General features: G+C 27.2%; 2 protein-coding genes across 3 annotated transcripts; one reads left to right on the forward strand and one right to left on the reverse strand.

Moving 5' to 3' along the window:
* Positions 1 to 9,015: 9,015 nt before the first annotated feature.
* On the reverse strand, positions 9,016 to 11,469 carry LOC107172565 (uncharacterized). Of its 2 annotated transcripts, none has more exons than XM_015522858.2 (4): positions 11,278 to 11,469; positions 10,666 to 11,179; positions 10,491 to 10,566; positions 9,016 to 9,200 (listed from the first exon to the last, which is right to left on the reverse strand). In XM_015522858.2, exons 2-4 carry the CDS (start codon positions 11,170 to 11,172, stop codon positions 9,076 to 9,078), a joined length of 708 nt encoding a protein of 235 aa, XP_015378344.1. In that variant the 5' UTR covers positions 11,173 to 11,179; positions 11,278 to 11,469; the 3' UTR covers positions 9,016 to 9,075. The 2 variants fall into 2 exon arrangements, with proteins under 2 accessions (XP_015378344.1, XP_015378349.1); XM_015522863.2 differs by having other exon boundaries at positions 11,370 to 11,449.
* A 2,289-nt stretch (positions 11,470 to 13,758) lies between these two features.
* LOC107172534 (U3 small nucleolar ribonucleoprotein MPP10) lies at positions 13,759 to 18,859 on the forward strand. Its single transcript, XM_015522828.2, has 12 exons — positions 13,759 to 14,162; positions 14,253 to 14,500; positions 14,707 to 14,772; positions 15,182 to 15,226; positions 15,660 to 15,797; positions 16,522 to 16,676; positions 16,829 to 17,174; positions 17,258 to 17,442; positions 17,500 to 17,649; positions 18,100 to 18,208; positions 18,287 to 18,504; positions 18,580 to 18,859. Exons 1-12 carry the CDS (start codon positions 14,098 to 14,100, stop codon positions 18,721 to 18,723), a joined length of 1,869 nt encoding a protein of 622 aa, XP_015378314.1. The 5' UTR covers positions 13,759 to 14,097; the 3' UTR covers positions 18,724 to 18,859.
* Positions 18,860 to 19,084: the final 225 nt, after the last annotated feature.

The following is a 19,084-nucleotide window of genomic DNA, read 5'->3' on the forward strand; positions in this document are numbered from 1 at the left end:
AATTGTTACATTTGAATTCAGAATAAAAAATGTATATGCTTCGAGAGTCGAGACTATAAACCTCGGCCGTGTCCTAATATTAATATTAATTAATAAATATACAGGGTGATTCTTTTATCAAACAACACTCATTATTTCAAAAACTATTGACTTTTTTCAAATTTTTTTTTTTTCAAAATTGTAGATCCATCTTGTTCTAGAACTATATATTTTTTAAATATTTTCACCCTTATATTTATCAGGTAAACCATTATCAACTTTTGATTTTTAAATGACAACCTATACTTAAAATTTCATATACTAAAAAGGCTGTTTTTTTAATGTATTTTCACGTTTGAATTTTCATTTTTCGTTGATCCGTTTACAAGATATAGCCTCCCAAAGTTAGGTGGTTTTTGGTGGTGTTTGTGTGTTATAGGTGTATGTTAGGTGGTATTTACACACAAACACCATATAAGTGTTGTTTGATAAAAGAATCACCCTGTATATAAATATACGATAAATAAACCGGACTTTTTATACTGGACTATTGTTTGTAGATTCATTGTACTCTATAAGCTAAATATTGTTATGTTATGATGACATTATATTGAATCGATAATCCATCTTGGCCATAAGGATGTATCTAATATAAGGTGTTAATCACGGACTGTGATTAGTGATGTAATGGATTGGAATCGAAATGATTTCGGTAGATCTCGACTGTAATTTTGTTACGATGGTTTAAATTTGACTAGCGCGCAGAACGGCTTTTAATTTAAAAAAAAAAAATTACTAAGATATAATAAATTACTGGAAACGAGCAGACCGAGGTGCTACGTTTATGATGGCGTTAAAACGGTTAAAAAAATGTATGCCGTTTTAAAAGATAAAATGCTCGAACTATGTAGTTTAAGAATTTAAAACCGATTTAACGCCATCATATAAACGTAGTAAGTGGGCAAGAATGGGTATATGTAATAATGTAGTATAATATGTACTATAGAGACAATTGCTGGGTGGTATCATGATGGACACCGATAGTTTAGAACGCTATCTGTATACAATTTGTGGACTAGGATACAAAATATGACGCTAAAAAAATATAACCACCGGTAGCGCTGAAAACATACGATGCCCCTGTGTGGGAAACATTTTGGTGTTTGGTGCCTTGGTGGTCCGGTCATCATGTATTCATACCAGTGGTGGCGCCAGGATTGTATACCTTGTATTTGATAAGGTCAACTTGAGGCCATACTAACCTAACCTGCTTGAGGCACGCAATTTTACTAAAGGGCCAGAATAATATAATACCAATATATAATGAGGTATGAAATATTTGTTCCACACTTCTACAACAAGCATAGGAGCAAATAGTGTTTGAAATTTTGGAGGGCTGTAACTTAGATCAGCAAAAACTACTCACGGGCAAGTTCCAATGTATTATGTTGTAAAATCATTAGAATTTTTTTTTTTTTTGGGGGGGGGGGGCTATAGCAATTCTAAAGAGGGCTAGGCCCCTCCAGCCCCCTCTATTTGCGCCTATTACAACAAGTATATACCATAAAATATATGTCCAATAAAAAATAATATTGGGTCTGATCACTCTAATAGTAGGTACTACATATACCTATTAATAAATAATAAAAGACAATAGAAAATATTTGATAAAAAAGTTTTGATATAAATTTCAATATTTTAAATTTTCATAAAATTTCAAGGTGGGCTAAGGATTTTTCAGGAACTGCCACTGATTAGTACTGTTTATTCCAATCAATTTTATTTTAGTACGTGTCTCCGTGATGGTATTAATATATATAGGTATTTACTGGTATAATATTATAATATTATTCTTTTCTGTGGTTTTGGCAAATAATGTCTTAAATTCAGAATCGTCGGTGGATACATTTTTCTTTCTGAGAGCCGCCAAAATATGATTACACCATAGACCAGAGATGGTGAACTAATCGTAAGCGTGCTAAAAGTGGCACGTTGCTCAAATTGCAATAATGGAACGCAAAAATTAAAATTTAAAAAAAATATGTTATTTCCGTTATAAAGTTTGTTTATAAGAAATTTAAAGAAACAAATTATATACATTTAAAAAATTATAATATACTTCTGTAAAATGTTAATATATTTTTAAATACTATTTAGAATTTAAAACAGGGCATGTGAACAATTTTCATAACCTTGATTTTAAAAATTTGGTACTCGATCCAAAAAAGATTTGCCACCCCTGCCACAGATGATAGACCTAAAATATAACAATAAATCGCGTCATGTAATTTCTCTCTCTAAGTGCTGTCCATATTTTATAGGTCTATAGATAACGAAAAAGTACCAACGGTTAGGTTCTTGCCAGTTTTAAGTCTGAAGGGCTATTTTATATAAGCGCAAAGGTGTGGGGGGTAAGTATTGTGCAAACGGTTCACCCTCAAGTGGCGATTCCATAAGGGAAAAAAGCGCCGAAAATATTTATTTTTTTTAATATATATTTTTACCTACTATCTATAATGATTTTTCACACGATAATTATTATGATTGAATTATATTTAAATATTTAAAGTATTTAAAATTGTTATGATAAAATAAGTACCTATTGGTACACCTAATATAAATAACAAAATATGGCTAATTAGTAGCTCAGTAATTTTAAATACATTAAACTAATATTAAAGCTGCACTTCAATCATACAATTTTTTTTTTTATTTGAATTAAGCCTCGGCAATCATACAATTATAATACTATAATAATTAGGACCCGGAAGTTCATGCATTTGCATGTTTTTTTTGAACCATTAGATTTATTGCTAAGTGAGCTAGAAATGCATTCCAAGACACTACGAAAAACATATCAAAAGTTTATAGTGCATATTTTTGCATATTTAGTGATTTTTGAATTTTAGAGCATATTTCTTAAGTTTACAATTTTTTAGAGCATATTTTATAATTTATAAAGAATATTAAAGATACAGTATAAAAATTCGTAAATAAATAAATGCATTTATATTGAGATAACTTACTAGATATCCTTATATCGTATTTTTCAAATTTCCATTTGACATTAAAAACAATATTTTTCCCCAATTGGTTTTATAATATATTAATATATATATTTATACATTTTAACTACAGCTAGCTTTATCGGCTTTATCTTATTACGTCGATCCGTCGATCGACGAGCGCGCCCGTGCCGAATGTAATGTGTTTAACTTGCTCAATATAATATTCTATATAGCACCCCCACCTTCGATTTTCGAGTCCAAACCTATACCAATCGTTTGTACCTCGTTTGTACCTGTTTGTACCTCTAATAAAATCGTTTGTACCTCAATGGTTTTCAAACTATTCCTACATCCATTTTGGGGGTGCCATGGAAACGCTGGCACCCCCACCTTTGAATTTCGAGTCTAAACCTATACCAATCGTTTGTACCTCGTTTGTACCTCAACAGTTTCTGGTTATTCCAAATTTTTAAGGTGGGGGTGCTGTGGAAATGCTGGCACCCCCACCTTTGAATTTCTAGTCTAAACCTATACCAATCGTTTGTACCTCGTTTGTACCTGTTTGTACCTCAAGTATAATCGTTTGTACCTCAACAGTTTCTGGTTATTCCAAATTGTTAAGGTGGGGTTGCTGCGGAAACGCTGGCACCAACACCTTTGAATTTCGAGTTTAAACTTATACCAATCGTTTGTACCTGTTTGTACCTCAACGGTTTAAATTAATCATATACAATTGATAATATTAATATATTTGGCAGTAATATATTCTACCCACTTATTTTTTCAATTTTTGTCCTTAAAATTATTTTAATCGATATTCGATTATTTTATAATCATTACTAGCTTTACTGCCGTACAGCATAGTTGTTCCTTAATATATTATATTGATTTTCCTATTCTATTTAAACTATTTTTAGTTAATCTGTTAAATTTTTTTTTATTTTAATTGTAATATTGTATTCTAACCTAGAAAATCTTGAAAAATGGTAATATTTCAGATCTTCAGCCAGTAAAAATGGATGGATTTAGTTATACTCTGACCAATACCTGTGCATTTGATATTAATATTGTCATGAACAGTATTATTAGCTATACTATTATATACCTTGTCGTCATAATACTTACCACTATTAATTAAGCACAGATTAAAAACCGTTGAGGTAAAAACGATTTTACTTGAGGTACAAATGATTGGACAATTGGTATAGATTTAAACTCGAAATTCAAAGGTGGGGGTGCCAGCGCTTCCGCAGCATTCCTAACCTAAAAAATTGGGAATAACTAGAAAACTGTTTATTTAAATAATGTTAAGTTCACTATAATCATTAAATAAATAGTATGTACTGTAGAATGTCGATGTTGCTAAACTGTTTTCTTTTATACACACAGGTCTATATGATATAAAATGTTACATTTTAAAATAATATAACCTGAAAGCTAGAACAACGAATGGAATATATTTCTAATTAATAACTATATAATGAATTATTCCTCGGGATTATAAAAAACAGCCAAGTATAAATAATGTAATAATAAAGTAAGTGTTTCCATAATTGTTAAACATAAAATACCACCAAGGATACTTCATCAGAATAATAAGTTTCCGAGTATTGAACTGTTATATCACTGCCAAAATATAGGAAAAAATATTCAATTCCTACATAAGAATGTATTTATTTTATTTTATGAGTTTAAACTACTTTTCAATTTGAAAAAAGCGGGTAAGTCGTGTATGTCGCTCTGCTGTACAGTAGGTTACAAGAGGGTTACTGTAATGGATGGAATTAAATTTGAATCCAATGATATTATATCACTGTATACAAAAAACGATTCTGAGCGAAGACGGTTTATCTGTCTAGGATATATTATAGATTATTAAAAATTTTCAAATCTTAGATTTAAAAAGAAAAATTTTTTATGAATTTCTAGCTTAAAATAATTTCTGTATTTCGTGATTTTTACATATGTTGTCAAAATTCATACTTTGAATGCTTGTAAAAAAAAAAATTGTGACTACGCATTTCTTTTATTTTTCAATTTTTATTGTAAAAATATATTATGAGCCTTATATTAAATTTTCAAATCTTAAAATTAAAAAGGAAAACTTTTATGAATTTCTATCTAAGATAATTTGAACATTGCCGTAATTTTTACGTATTTAGTCAAAATTTGAACTTTAAATGCTTAAAAAAAAAAAATCGTGCCTACGAATTTTTAATATTTTTTAACTGTTATTGTTACATTGTTACAATGTGTTAGAAGCCTTTTATTAAATTTTCAAGCTTTTCTACCGAACAAATACATTTTTATCAATATTTATAGAAAAAAAAACTAAAAAAGTTGAAAAATTAAAATGTCAGTAAACAGCTCAAAACAAATCTAAATATTTTGAAAATTGTATCAAATATATAAAACGCCTATATAAACATTCAGTCAAAATTTCAAGTATCTGCGGTAATTTGTTTTAGAGTTACACCAAAATAAGGAAATCGCTAAAAGTGAAAATCCAATGTTGTAAAAATTTAAATTTCAAATGCTCATAAAAATTTAATTTGAATTTCCGGGTATTAAATTTTTAAATCTTAGATTTAAAAAGGAATTTTTTTATGAATTTTTGGCTTAAAATAATTTTGGAATTTTTACGTATTTTGTCAAAATTCAATCTTTGAATGCTTATAAAAAAAAAAATCGTGACTATGAATTTCTTTTATTTTTCAACTGCTATTGTAACAATATGTTAAAAACCTTGTATTAAATTTTCAAGCTTTTCTGCCTAACAAATAAATTTTTATCAATATTAATTTTAAAAAAACTAATAATAATCGAAAATTTCAAATGCCTATGAATAGTTCAACTTAAGTCGAAAATTTTTGAAAATTGCATGGTGGATAGAATATATTTATATAAACATTCGGTGAAAATTTCATGTATCTATGGTCATTTGTTTTAAAATTACATCAAAAACCAAAATCGATTTTGTCGAAAAATGAGTGTGCGTAAAATTTCCCGTTTTTCCCTTAATTTTTAGTTTGTTTCTCTCGATTATTTAGGAAAGTATTAAGAATTTTTCACTTTTGACCCCCCCCCCAAGTACCAACTAGATTCACTTTCTGATCGAACGAGGTACTGAAGTAAAAAATCAAAGCACTTTTACTGCCCCAAAACGTGATGACAGACATAAAAAAAAACACACACATCATGGTAAAATCAACACATTCATCGCTCCGCTCAGAATCTAAAATGAACCATACAAAGAAAAACTTACCTTCTCTCTGCAGTAACATTTAATAACGAGGTAGAAATGATGGAGCTGATAGAGACTAAGGACGTTCATCTAACGAAGTCGAAAAACAACAAACAGTAAAACATTTTTACTATTACTTATTACTTTATTAGATTAGAATAGGTACTTATTCAATTCTTATAAAATGTCTCATTCCCACCATAAAAAAATCCAACAAGCTGAACAAACCCATTAACATTATAAAGTGAGGTATATAATATTACATAAACACATAAAATGTATAATATATGCTGTGGACAATGTTATCGAGAATTCGAATATAACCTTATGTCCGTCAAAAACTCACAACAATAGGAAAAAAGGTAATGCATAATATAGCACAGGGAATAGGTAGGTATTCGCAATTGACGCAGCTGCAGTCTGTGTATCCGGGACCTGGATATTACCTGGAAATTAAATTTTAGGTTTTTTTTTTTTGTGGAATCGTATAACAACTATTTTAGGTTTTAACAAAATGATCGACTACACCTAATAGATCACAGTAGGAAAAGAACACTTTATATTACATAACATTAAATACCTATTACCTATGATAGGTGAATAAACGCAAATCGTGAAAATAATGACGAACACAAAAAGCGCCCCACATATTAATAAATAAATCAAAATAGGAAAATAATTATAAGATTCAACATACATAATATATAAGGACATCCACTAGTGAAATAATATTTATAGGTGCCCTTCTGAAGAAATGCATCCAGGGACTTTTAAGTACCAGACCGACACTGTTCACTGTTGAATCCTATTAATAAATTATGTTTGAGCCTGATAATATGTGATATGGACTACCATTCAATGTTTTTTGTGTTATAGTTTCCTAGAATTTGCAGAGAAAACCAACAGATTCAATTTGCTTTATGTTTTTAAAGGGTATAGATAGATATCTGGTTCAGTCCTATACGAGATACGACTATAATATACGAGGAGACACATGAGCGGGATGTTGGTAACTATAGTGAGAACGGACGGACGGAGCAATATTGGACAGGAGTTCAATGTTAAATTTTTCTTTGTAGACAGTCGACAGACAACACCGACAAGGCGACAACATCAATGCTTAGGCATCATTGTACTACACATATCTAAATTTTAACAAACGAATAAAATTTAAATAAAAGCCAATTTTTGAAAAATCCATTCTGCAGGCGTGTTAAATTTCAGGGTTCCAAACTTCCAAAGTATTAATTTAAATAGGCTTAACAAATTAAATCCAATATTAAAATCTTCCATATTATTGCTTTTAAAATTTGTCAATGAAATTAAATACAACTTATTCCAAATTATTGATTTTAGTTAATATTACGATATATTTCAAATGGCTTTAAATGTCATAATATAATTTTAAGTTTTCTGTATTAGATAATAATAATATGTGTTACGTTACTATAAAAATGTAGAAACTATTTAACTTAAAAGCAATACTATACAATTTATATAATATTGTAATAATACCGTATGATATATTATAATATTTATATTGAATCAATAATATAACATTGCCAATGGATTTTATAAGCAGATAGAAAAAGCGTATAAGGTACCTATTCTTATCCAAAGTAAAGACATCTAATAATTTGATTTATTTTGTTTGTGATGTTAATATAATTATTTAAAATTGTTTATAAAATAAATAGTATTATATGAAATCAAAATCTCTTTATAATGAATTTAATAATAATACAATTAATATGAATAAGTATAAGGAGAAATTTAATTCATATTAATCATAAAACATTATCCACAAATTGAATCACTAGTTTGATCTTGAAATCTAGATTAGTGTGTATGTTCAGATAAACTGAAGGTTGCTGAATACATATTGATATTGGATTACATATGTTTTCAGACCACGCAGGTATGTTGTGTGCCCGCTTCCAGATTTGAATAAAGATTCATAAATCATAAGTGTAGGTAAAGTTTTTAATTGCGCTCATGTGCTGGAACATAGATAGTAGTATATAAATGGTATAGATACTATATATGTAACAAGTGAAGCTCAGCCGCTCAGGTGACGTGCCTCCTGTGTCCCATACTAAATGCCTGATGACAAACTATTTGTCCTAACCTTTTCAATCATCGCACAATGTCGATCAACGACGTACCATGACATGTGTAGTGTATAAATGATATTGAGAGAGCCGATCTGTAATTTTTTGTTTAATATTTTTTTAGATAACTATCACACTATGAATCATATTAACTAAACAATGAGCAACATAAATAAGATATTTTAAATAAAAATGTAATTTAATGTTCCTATTAGTTATTTGTACCAACTAAAACTTAACAAACCAACAAATATAATATATTATAAGCAATTATTCTTAAAGGAAATTTTATCTAGTTACATTTTTGATAAAATTACAAAAAAATAAGGTTTTATTAATTTTGTTGTAATTTAAAAAATATTTGTAGAAATTTGAAACTTTTTTACTAATAAATAATTAAAATTCATATACATTTAACTTAAAAAAAATAAAAAAAGATATTATGTACCTACAGAATTTTAGCCTGTCCACCGTTACTCTTAGGAGACTAGAAAAAAAATTATAAGCTATATATTAGTAAACTGTAATCACATATTACTATATATTATAAATTATTTATAAAATTATACCAATATTCTCCATTGACCTATTCTATTAGTCTATTATTGTATAGTCTCTTCTATTAGTTATATTTGTCAGTTGTAACATGACTATTAAGAACATAATCAACAAATAAAGTTACATACATTAATTATTTATTAAATTCTTATCAAACAGTAAAAGATATACCAAATTATTTATTTTTATTTATGTACTTTAATATTTGTTTTGCTTGATTTGCACACATAAAATTTGATACAACTTCTGGTGTTAAAAATGTTTGAATATACTTTGTGTATGTTGAACGAGATATATGACCTAAAATCATAATAAATAAAATATTTTATTCCAGCAACATTACATATTAAATAATCAATTTTAACTCTCTTCTCTTCAACCACAATCTCAAATTCATTATTAAAAAATCCACAAAATATTTATTCTAGCCGAAATGAATAACAACAGCAATTATTTTTGTGTTTAGATAGTGATGAATCAATTATTATTTTTTGTCAAATTATGATGCACCGATAAATTCACTAAAAATAAAGCTGTTTGATACTTTACAGAGTTAGAAGAAATATAGTGTCTTCATTAGAAAATATTTGAAATTAAAATGAAGTAATAGTATCAGTTATAGTTAACAATAATGATGAGTTATAAAATTAACTAGATATAATATGGATAACCATTTTTTCTAGTATTTCTGAATTAGTCATAATCAGGGCTAAGATTTGTATGCAATAAAAAATTGTAAAATATGCATTTTATTTACCAAAATATGCAAAAATATGCATTTTAATTTCTATCTTAGATTTTATATTGATCGACATACTTTTATTAATTGTGTTTATCTTTCTCCGTCAAACTATTCAATCTTTAATCGCATACCTATTGTACCATAGGATTGTATTTATAAAAATAAAATTTGTGTTTGACAAAAAAACCAAGTTTTATACTTTAATCAGTAGAGCTAGAATTAAATATGAAATATTAATATTTTTTTTAAAAATTTTTTTTTTTTAATTTGCATTTTATTAAAAAATAATTATAGCAAAGCGATTACAAAAAATATTAATATTAAATTATAAATATTAATTACAAAATATACTATAAAACATGCATTTTTCGAATTCTTATAATAGAAATATGCAATAATATTCATTTTATGCATTAATATGCATTTTATCCAAAATATGCAAAATAAAAACACCACCATTCATCTTATCATGAGGTGATTCGTGGACATTACTGACAAAATCAATAATCAAAAGTCGCAAAAAAAACATGCTGTTGCATACAAATGCTAGCCTTGGTTATAATGCAGTACACTGAATTGAGAGCTCGATTCCTTGAAACTTAATACATTTCATTACAAAATTAGGTATTAATTCTAATTTACTGTAAATAAAAAACCAGAACTAAAAGTAAAATAAAGATGGGATAATGCCTTTCAGTAAGTTTTCATATCTACAAGTATACATTGATATAAAAATTAAAACATGGTATTTATTATGTCAACATTTCTTCTCTGAAAACTTAGGTAATTGCAAAATAAATTTTTGTGGAATTTTCAACAGTATAAAATGTACATTCTATCATACTAACCATGTTCCTGTTTAAAACTAATCCACAGCTGAGAAATATTAGGTTGGCCTAGATTTTTCTTGGCACATTTGAAAATCTATTACAAAAAAAAAAAAAAAACAAAAAAATATATTAACATTATTTCAAAATGGTATCAACTATCAATAATTAGCCAGATTTCAAAATTTCAACTCACATTAGGAGACTTCAAGATGCTAAAGAAATGCTCTTTGATCGCAACTTTTGTCTCGTCAGGTATGGTCGATCTGTTATTATGTTTCCCACGATCGTCGGTAGGTATTATATGCCCTATAGTCATTTTCATGCACAATGTTCGTACTAGCGATAGAGTTGTGTCATGCAAGGTGACAAAAGCGCTTTTACACACAGATCGATTAACTCCATAATGCTTAACTGCATACTGGAAATATTTTGAAGACTTGATGACTTTTGTGGCGTTTATCTTTTTTTCGTTAATAGAGATCATTGCGAACAGGTAAATGTTCTTTTCAAAGCTTTTCAGCTGAGACAGATCATTTTTAATACGAGTTTTAAATTTGTCATCAAACATAAATAAACATTTATTTGAGCAGCAGATATCGTCACTTTTCAAAGATGGTTTAATGTCATATTTTGCTTCATCTGTGTCGTCCTCTTCAAGATCGTCAGTGTCATAGTCGTCATCTCTGTTCTCGTCCATCATGATGAATCTTAAATGGTATATTATTTCTTTACATTTTATTATTATTTATATAAAAACCCCATAGATAACACATAAGGTTATGTATTATCAATGCAAAAAACAAACCCTGTCACTCAAGCAGAAATCGTTAACAATAAATACTTAATATAATGAAATAATGCATAAATCAGTAGGTATTTAAATCGAGTAAAATATACTTAATAACTAAATCATCCAAATCGTAATAAAATAATAATTCTGAACTGATGTCTGATGCGAAGATGCGATACACGGGCTGGTCGCTGATATGGTCAACGGTTCAGTCGTTGTCATTCATCATTTTACCCGCTTAATTTTTCGGGAACGTGAACGTTTTGTTCGAGCCATCCAATAAACATGACGTTAAATAGGTCGAATACAACCGCGTTTGTTAAAGCAATACTATAAGACATTTTCGTTTATTGCCGTTTGGCGTTTTATAGGTGTGTCTTGGTGTTTATAAACTAATGTTTAATACCATATTATGTATTATTAATGAGTAGGTTGAAGGTAGATATAATTAAATAAAGTTCACACATTTTCATATGAACCATCTTAATTCTTAAAAGATCGTTTAGGAATAGTTAACTTCATCTGAATTTCTTTCGCCTCTTTTATTACTATGTATAATAATTTATATCTATTATCTATGGAATAATCGCAGATACCTGTCCTTACGTCCTATATGTTTACATTTCTGTGGGAATATACAATTTCTTGTTACTATATTTTACGACAAGGAATTATAACAATCAATTCGTTTTATTCGTATTCGATATAATTGTACAAATAGTATGGCTATTATAGGTTTTATAATATTATAAATTCTAATCAGAAAATTGATGATTTACAAATTCACTATTGTAAATGTTATGTTCCCAGCGTAAAATTTAGCCACAAAATAATTTTCAGTAAAAATTGGGGTTCTCATTTGACAAATAAAAGTTGGGATCGCAACAGGATGCTCTTGAGGCTTAAGGAGTGCAAAAAAATATCATCAATTTGAAAATTTGTCCTTCATTAATATCTTCTTAAAAATTCAAAAATCAGAATTTGAATAAATGTACCGTTAAAGGGAAAAATTGTGGTGAGCATGTTTAAAAATTCACCCTGTATAATAAAATATAATAATAGGTATATGTAAATTTATACAAATTTATATATCAAATCTCAATAACAAATATTAAACTGCAACAACTGCAATTTTTCGTCTAAATATCTTATTTCACTCAAATTTAAGTTATCAAGATTTAGCTATAAAATTTAAAATTTTGTATTATTATAAGTAATTTATAACTTAAAAATAATTATAAACGAATATTTCTGGTGATTGCAGAACAGGTCCCAGTATATCGTATACATCGCTGGATAGATTATTGCGCTGTGAATATCTTTAAATATTTTAAAATTGTTTTTATAAGTGCTTATAGTATTAAATTATAAGAGTCATGAACTCATGACAGCAATGGCATGCTGAACAGCTATTTTTTTGAGGCAACTGCCTGAGGGAAAATACGGGTGCGTCGGTGCGTGGGTGGATGGGTTACTAATGTTACTATAGGTGTGCAACTGGGCACTAGTTTGATCATACATTTTAAATATCATATAAATGTATACAATTTTTTATAAGAGGACGCCACACCCGAATGTGTTGTCTCCATCTTACAAACGTATAACATAGCAAAATCTGTTTAGCGCGGGACAACTGTTCTCCCTCAATATTTATAATAGAATTTTCAAAATTCCACAACGCATAGGTAAGAACTTTTTCCGTGTAATAGCGTCGTTATTTTTTTGATAACATAAATATATAATTTAAGTTATATGCTTAAGAAAATACATTTATTTTTTCATTAAATTACTTGAAATTATTGGTTTGTGCTATCAAAAAAATAACGACGCTAAGACACAGATAAAGTTCTTACCTATGCGTTGTGGAATTTTGAAAATTCTATTATAAATATTGAGGGAGAATAGTTGTCCCGCGCAAACAGATTTTGCCATGTTACGCACTTGTAAGACGGAGACAACACATGCGGGTGTATCGTCCTCTTAAGTGAAAAACCTAATGGTTGTAGGGTGGGTGTCAAATTGTATAGTTTGCCTCAAGTCTGAAAAATGTTCTGCACGACTGCACGCCACTGCATGACAGAATATCAACAAAATGTACTATGTACTCTATTTTCTATACCTGCTGACCCTGTATTAAATAAATTATGGAATCATATGTAGTTTCTAAATATAACAATAATAAAGTTAATGTTGTGAATAAAAATATAAAAAATAGTTTATGTTGTAATAAGATACTTAATATTTTTAATAAGTAATTAAATTTATTTAATGGCATAAAATATTAAAATACACATTTTGTATGTATTTTTTCATCAGCTTATTCAATTTTATAATATAAGACTAATAGACACTAGATAGCGCCACAGTAGATCAACTTTTCGTAACATAATATCTCGTTCAAATGATAAAGGTGTGTTTCCGTCGGGGCTAGTACATAGGTAGAAACATAGACATAATATATATATATTTTTTTTTTATTAATTAAAGGCTTCAAATCAAAAGTTGTATTACTCTAAGCTTCAAATACAAATGTTTATTAGCCTACAATGGTTTACATGTTTAATATATATTATGTCTATGGGTAGATACATAATAAAAGCACAGACTATATAGTCGGTGATAAAAGTAAATAAATTCTTTTATTATCTATGGTTTCCGACAATCTTAATCTGTGATAAAATATAAATAATAAATATTGTGAAACTGTGAAAGTGATAACTTCTATCAGTATTATAAAAATCACGTGTTTGAGACGAAAACATAAGTATGACAAGACTTGTCTGAGATTCTTGGTTTATGATTTAAATTGACTGTATTTATAATTTTCATCTCAAAATGACCAATATAGATTTCATTGCAACATTTCAAAAGTTAACTGTGAATCCATTAGATTATTTAGAGTAAGATTGATTAATTTTTTTATTTAATTTTTAATTTAAGACATTATTTTATAAGTATTAAATAAGAATTTACTGTACATTTTGTTCTAGTGTGCAAACTAATGTTGCTGAAGAGACAACTAATTTGTTGAAACAACTGTACGATACTACTAAGAGAGTTGAAACAAAAACTGACAATACCAATGATGACACTCTGCCTGAGCTTATAGTAAAGGATTTTGATGAAGAGCAAATATGGCAAGAGCTGGAACTACAAAACTCAGCGCGATTAAAATTGTTGGCCAATACTATACAGGGATTCACAAGAAGTGATTTAATTTACCTTCATAAATCTAATGGTTAGTACATATCTTTTAATTAATATTAGGGTTAAATCATATTTATTTTTTATTAACTATTGTATATGGGGTGATCAAGGTGTAAGTAGAACATAGAAACTTTACACCTTTTTACACTTATTAAACTAATGTTAAATTTTAACTAATAAACAGTTTTCTAATATATCTGCGTTTAAATATTTCTCTATTTAACATTTGTATTGCAGATAATATACATACAAAAGAAATTTTGAAAGATACAAAGTCAACTAATGAAAAAACTAAAATCAAAAGTAAGTAGGTATTTAGTTTTTACCAATTCTTAATATTTTGATACATAAACATGAATACCATTATAATTATAATTTATTGTGATACATGGTCCAAAACTTTTTTATTTTTGAACCTTATTATCTGGAATATTTTTATGAAAAAGGTTTCATATTTCCTGCTACTATTCCTTGTTTTCATTACTTCATTTATTTTTCATTATGGTTATAACCTTGAAATGATTGTATAAGTAATCCATTAGTATCCATAAGTAAAATTATATTAATTTTTAATTATTAATAAGTATGATTTATTTTAGAGAACATATTAAATTTTATTGCTGATATAAATGTAACCTAATAATAGTATTATTATTATTTTTAAATTTATCATTTCACAAATGAACATAATTTTAAATTGTTGTTGTTATAGAATTAAATAAAAAAAACGCTGAATTAAAGTCAGATGAATTTGAAGGTAATTAAAATATAATACATAGTTTTCTTAGTTCAAAATTACAAAATATAATTTAAAATGTATTTAAACTTTGTTTTTAATATAAATAATAATATAGTAAACTCTTGATTACCTGCAGAATAGTATGGCACACCAAAGACAAACTAAAACAATAATACCATATTATAATTCAATTAAATTATTTTATGCTATATTAAATAGTATTCAATGAAAATTAGATATTATTATTAAACAATTTATATCATACATTTAACATTTACATTTATTTTTACTAATGCATAATATGTTATATTGTACATAAACACTATTTTAAGTACTGGACATGATTCTACGGAACACTGCAAATAATCAAGAGTCAACTGTATTATATTTTCAAACAAATTATGACATAATGAATTTTTTTTTTAAATAATGTAACATACATTTGTTTAAGATTCTGAAGATTTAGAAAATAATGATGAAGACGATGACAATAATGAAGACGAAGAAACTGATATAGATTATGTTGAAGGTGAAGATGAGGATAATATTTCTGACCTAGAAGAGACAGAACTTTTTAATACTAAAAAAAGTAAATATAAAAACAGTTATATTATTTATGTTGAGTAATATAAATGGATAATATTAATATTAAATTTATTTTTTGACCAATTGTTTTCCAAAAATTCAATAAAGCAACTAAAAGTACTCTTATTATTGTTGCTGTATATTAAGCATTGTTTTCTTACATATTTGATTAATTTTCATTGTTTAATTAAATAAGTAGTGCAGGGATTTCCGATTGCTGTACTGCAACACAAAAGTATTCCATGTAATTTTTGTCTTATTAAGTGTAGTTTGTATAGATTGTGTAAGGTAAAAGCTTAAATTTAAAAGTTATACATAAATATGCTGTTAATTATTTATGTATTTGATTTAGGCAGAATGACTTAGTGTTAACTGTTTTTTTAATCAAAAAATAATACGAATTTATTTCTTTGTGTACTGTGAATGTGTATAAAAGAAAAAATAGGTTGGGAACCCCAAGTTTATAATTGTGTCAACCATTATAGATATAATTAACTTTTAAAAACTAGAAAAATGTTTACAAAAAAAATGTCTTTTCTTTTAAGTTTTAATCAATATTAAGTAATAATTTAAACCTTAAATATCATTTATAATATTATGTGTAGCTTAATTAAAATTATAACACAAGTATTATTGACTTTCAGACAAACAACTTAATTCTAATATTTATTTTATACTGCTTTAAGAAGATAAATCTTTAATTATATATTGATTTTTTTAATTATTAGCATTTAAAAAGTCAATAGTGGATGATGAATTTTTCAAATTATCAGAAATGGAAAACTTTTTATTATCAGAGGAAAAACTGGAGTCTACTAAAGATAAACCAAAATCTCTAGGTGGCGAGGTTGATTTGTTTCAAGATTTGCAATCTGAAAATGAAGTAATAAATAAATATTATGTTTATTTTACTTTAAAATGTTTGCACATTCAATTTAATATTATAATTTCAAACGATAACTGATTTTATATTATTATTTGATGAAGAATGGATTGGAAATAAAATATACTATCTATAATTTATAACATTTACAGGAAGAAGATAATTTTGGTCCTATGTATCAAGAATTCTTTGAGAAGCAAACAGATGTTACTGGAAAAACAAGCAAATCAAAAAAAAGTGTAAGATTTGTAATAAACGATGAAAAAAGTGAAAATAATGAAGAAGAAGACATATATGAACCTAATGAAGACAACAAACAAAATTTGTCAACATTAGAAATGAGATCAGAACGAATTAATAAACGTATTGCCAAATTGGAAGAAGAAGCTGTTTCTGATAACAAACCTTGGGCTTTGAAAGGTGAAGTTGCAGCTAAAGACCGTCCTCAAAATTCTCTTTTAGAAGAAGCTGTTGAATTTGATGTCTGTACTCGTCCAGGTAAAATATATTGATTGATAAAATAAAATTGGTTGTTTGCTTTAAACAATTTAATTAAAACAATGTATCAATATAATATTTAGCACCAATTATTACTGAAGAAACTACTGTAAAATTGGAAGACATCATTCTTCAAAGAATAAAGGACAAAGCGTGGGATGATGTAGAAAGAAAAATAAAACAAACAAATACACCTCAAGAATTTAAAAAACAATTGGTTTTAAACCAAGAGAAGAGTAAAGAAAGCTTATCCCAAATTTATGAAAAAGTTTGTTGGGTTTTGTGTTAAATACTTGCTTTTTAAACTAAATTTATATTATTTTAGGAATTCATTAAACAAAGAGAAGCTGCTGATCCAGAAAATAAAAATAAACCTGAAGAAGATCCAAAAGAGCATAAAGAAATTGATTTAATGATTAAAGATTTATTTAGAAAATTAGACGCACTTACTAACTATCATTATACTCCTAAACAGGTTAAATTATTTTTTATTATTATTTAACAAAGTGAAACCAAGTTAACAAAAATTGGTTTTTAGTTTTTCAATGAAATGAGTTGAAATAATTTTCCAGTTATATTGTCTTGCCCCACAACAATTGCTTTTATAATGAATGATATGTATTAGTCTGTTTCACGAGAAAATGGTATCAAGTATCAATGAGTTCTTGTCTTTTTTACGCGTCTCCCTTACCTCACAATGTCTTTACACCTGAGCTAAATCATGCACAGTGGCAGATTAGTGAATAAACATATTGTTTATATACGTAGATTGCTTGTAGAAGTTGTAGATGGATTTAATAGTTTGGCAGTGATGTGGAACTCAGTCTACATTCCCAAAATGATACCTATCTCTCGTGAGACTGACTTTATAATGTCAACTAATACTACAGGTGTATAATTAAGTTGCATGTCAATATTTTATTAGGCCATTCCTGATCTAAAAATTGTCAATAATTTACCAGCTATATCAATGGAAGAAGTAGCTCCAATTTCTACTACTGATGCCATGTTGTTAGCACCAGAAGAAATACAAAGTTTGTATATTATTTTTATTTAATTCTTGGTTTTCTTGTATAAATATTTATAGTTTAACCTAACCTAACACATTTTAGGAAAATTCAAAGCACCAGTTCTAGGCAAAGAAGAACGCACTACCACAGACAAAAAACGTGAACGTCGAAAAAAAAAGCATTTGCAACACAAGAAACGTATTACAAAGGAATCTAACCTCAAGAAAATGGAAAAGAATGGGATTAAACCTAAGCATAATAAAGACGGTAATCTAAAAGAACTTAAAAGATTAACAAGTAGTGGACATCAAATTAAAGAAGTAAGCCTGAAATACAAATTCTTAGTTAATAGTATCTTGTATTTATGATGATTTTGTATTAATGATTGATTTCAGTTAAAATCGGTGGATGACAAGAGTATGAAAACATCTAAAGATTTCTTTTCCAGACTTCAGGATCAGGCAAGAAATGAAATTGACGGAAAGAAAAGAATTATGAAACAAAGTAATAGTAATAATACTAAAAAATTTAAAAAGTGATCAACATTTTTTGTTTTTGTACTATTTTAAAATCATGTATAAGCCAATTACTATATTGTTCACTATTTGAAACTTTTAATATTTTATAAATGATATAAGGTTTCATGAAAAATAAATTTATTTGACAAAAAGTTTATTATAAGTTTAATTATTTTAAAGATAGTGTTGATGTTTGTATTTTTGGCAACGTGAGATGACAAATTTGTATCAGGACAAACAGGTACATAATTATAATTTATAATATAAACATAAAAAAATTACAAATACATGTATCACTTTTTAACATCAACCATAACCAAACCTAGAATTTATAATTCAGTTTTATGTGGTTTATTAACAATAATACAAGAAATTAGAACAA

This window comes from Diuraphis noxia, unplaced genomic scaffold, assembly GCF_037042655.1.
Source record: "Diuraphis noxia isolate RWA-SAM2 unplaced genomic scaffold, SU_Dnox_SAM2 contig0002, whole genome shotgun sequence".
In the NCBI taxonomy this organism is placed as follows: domain Eukaryota; kingdom Metazoa; phylum Arthropoda; class Insecta; order Hemiptera; family Aphididae; genus Diuraphis; species Diuraphis noxia.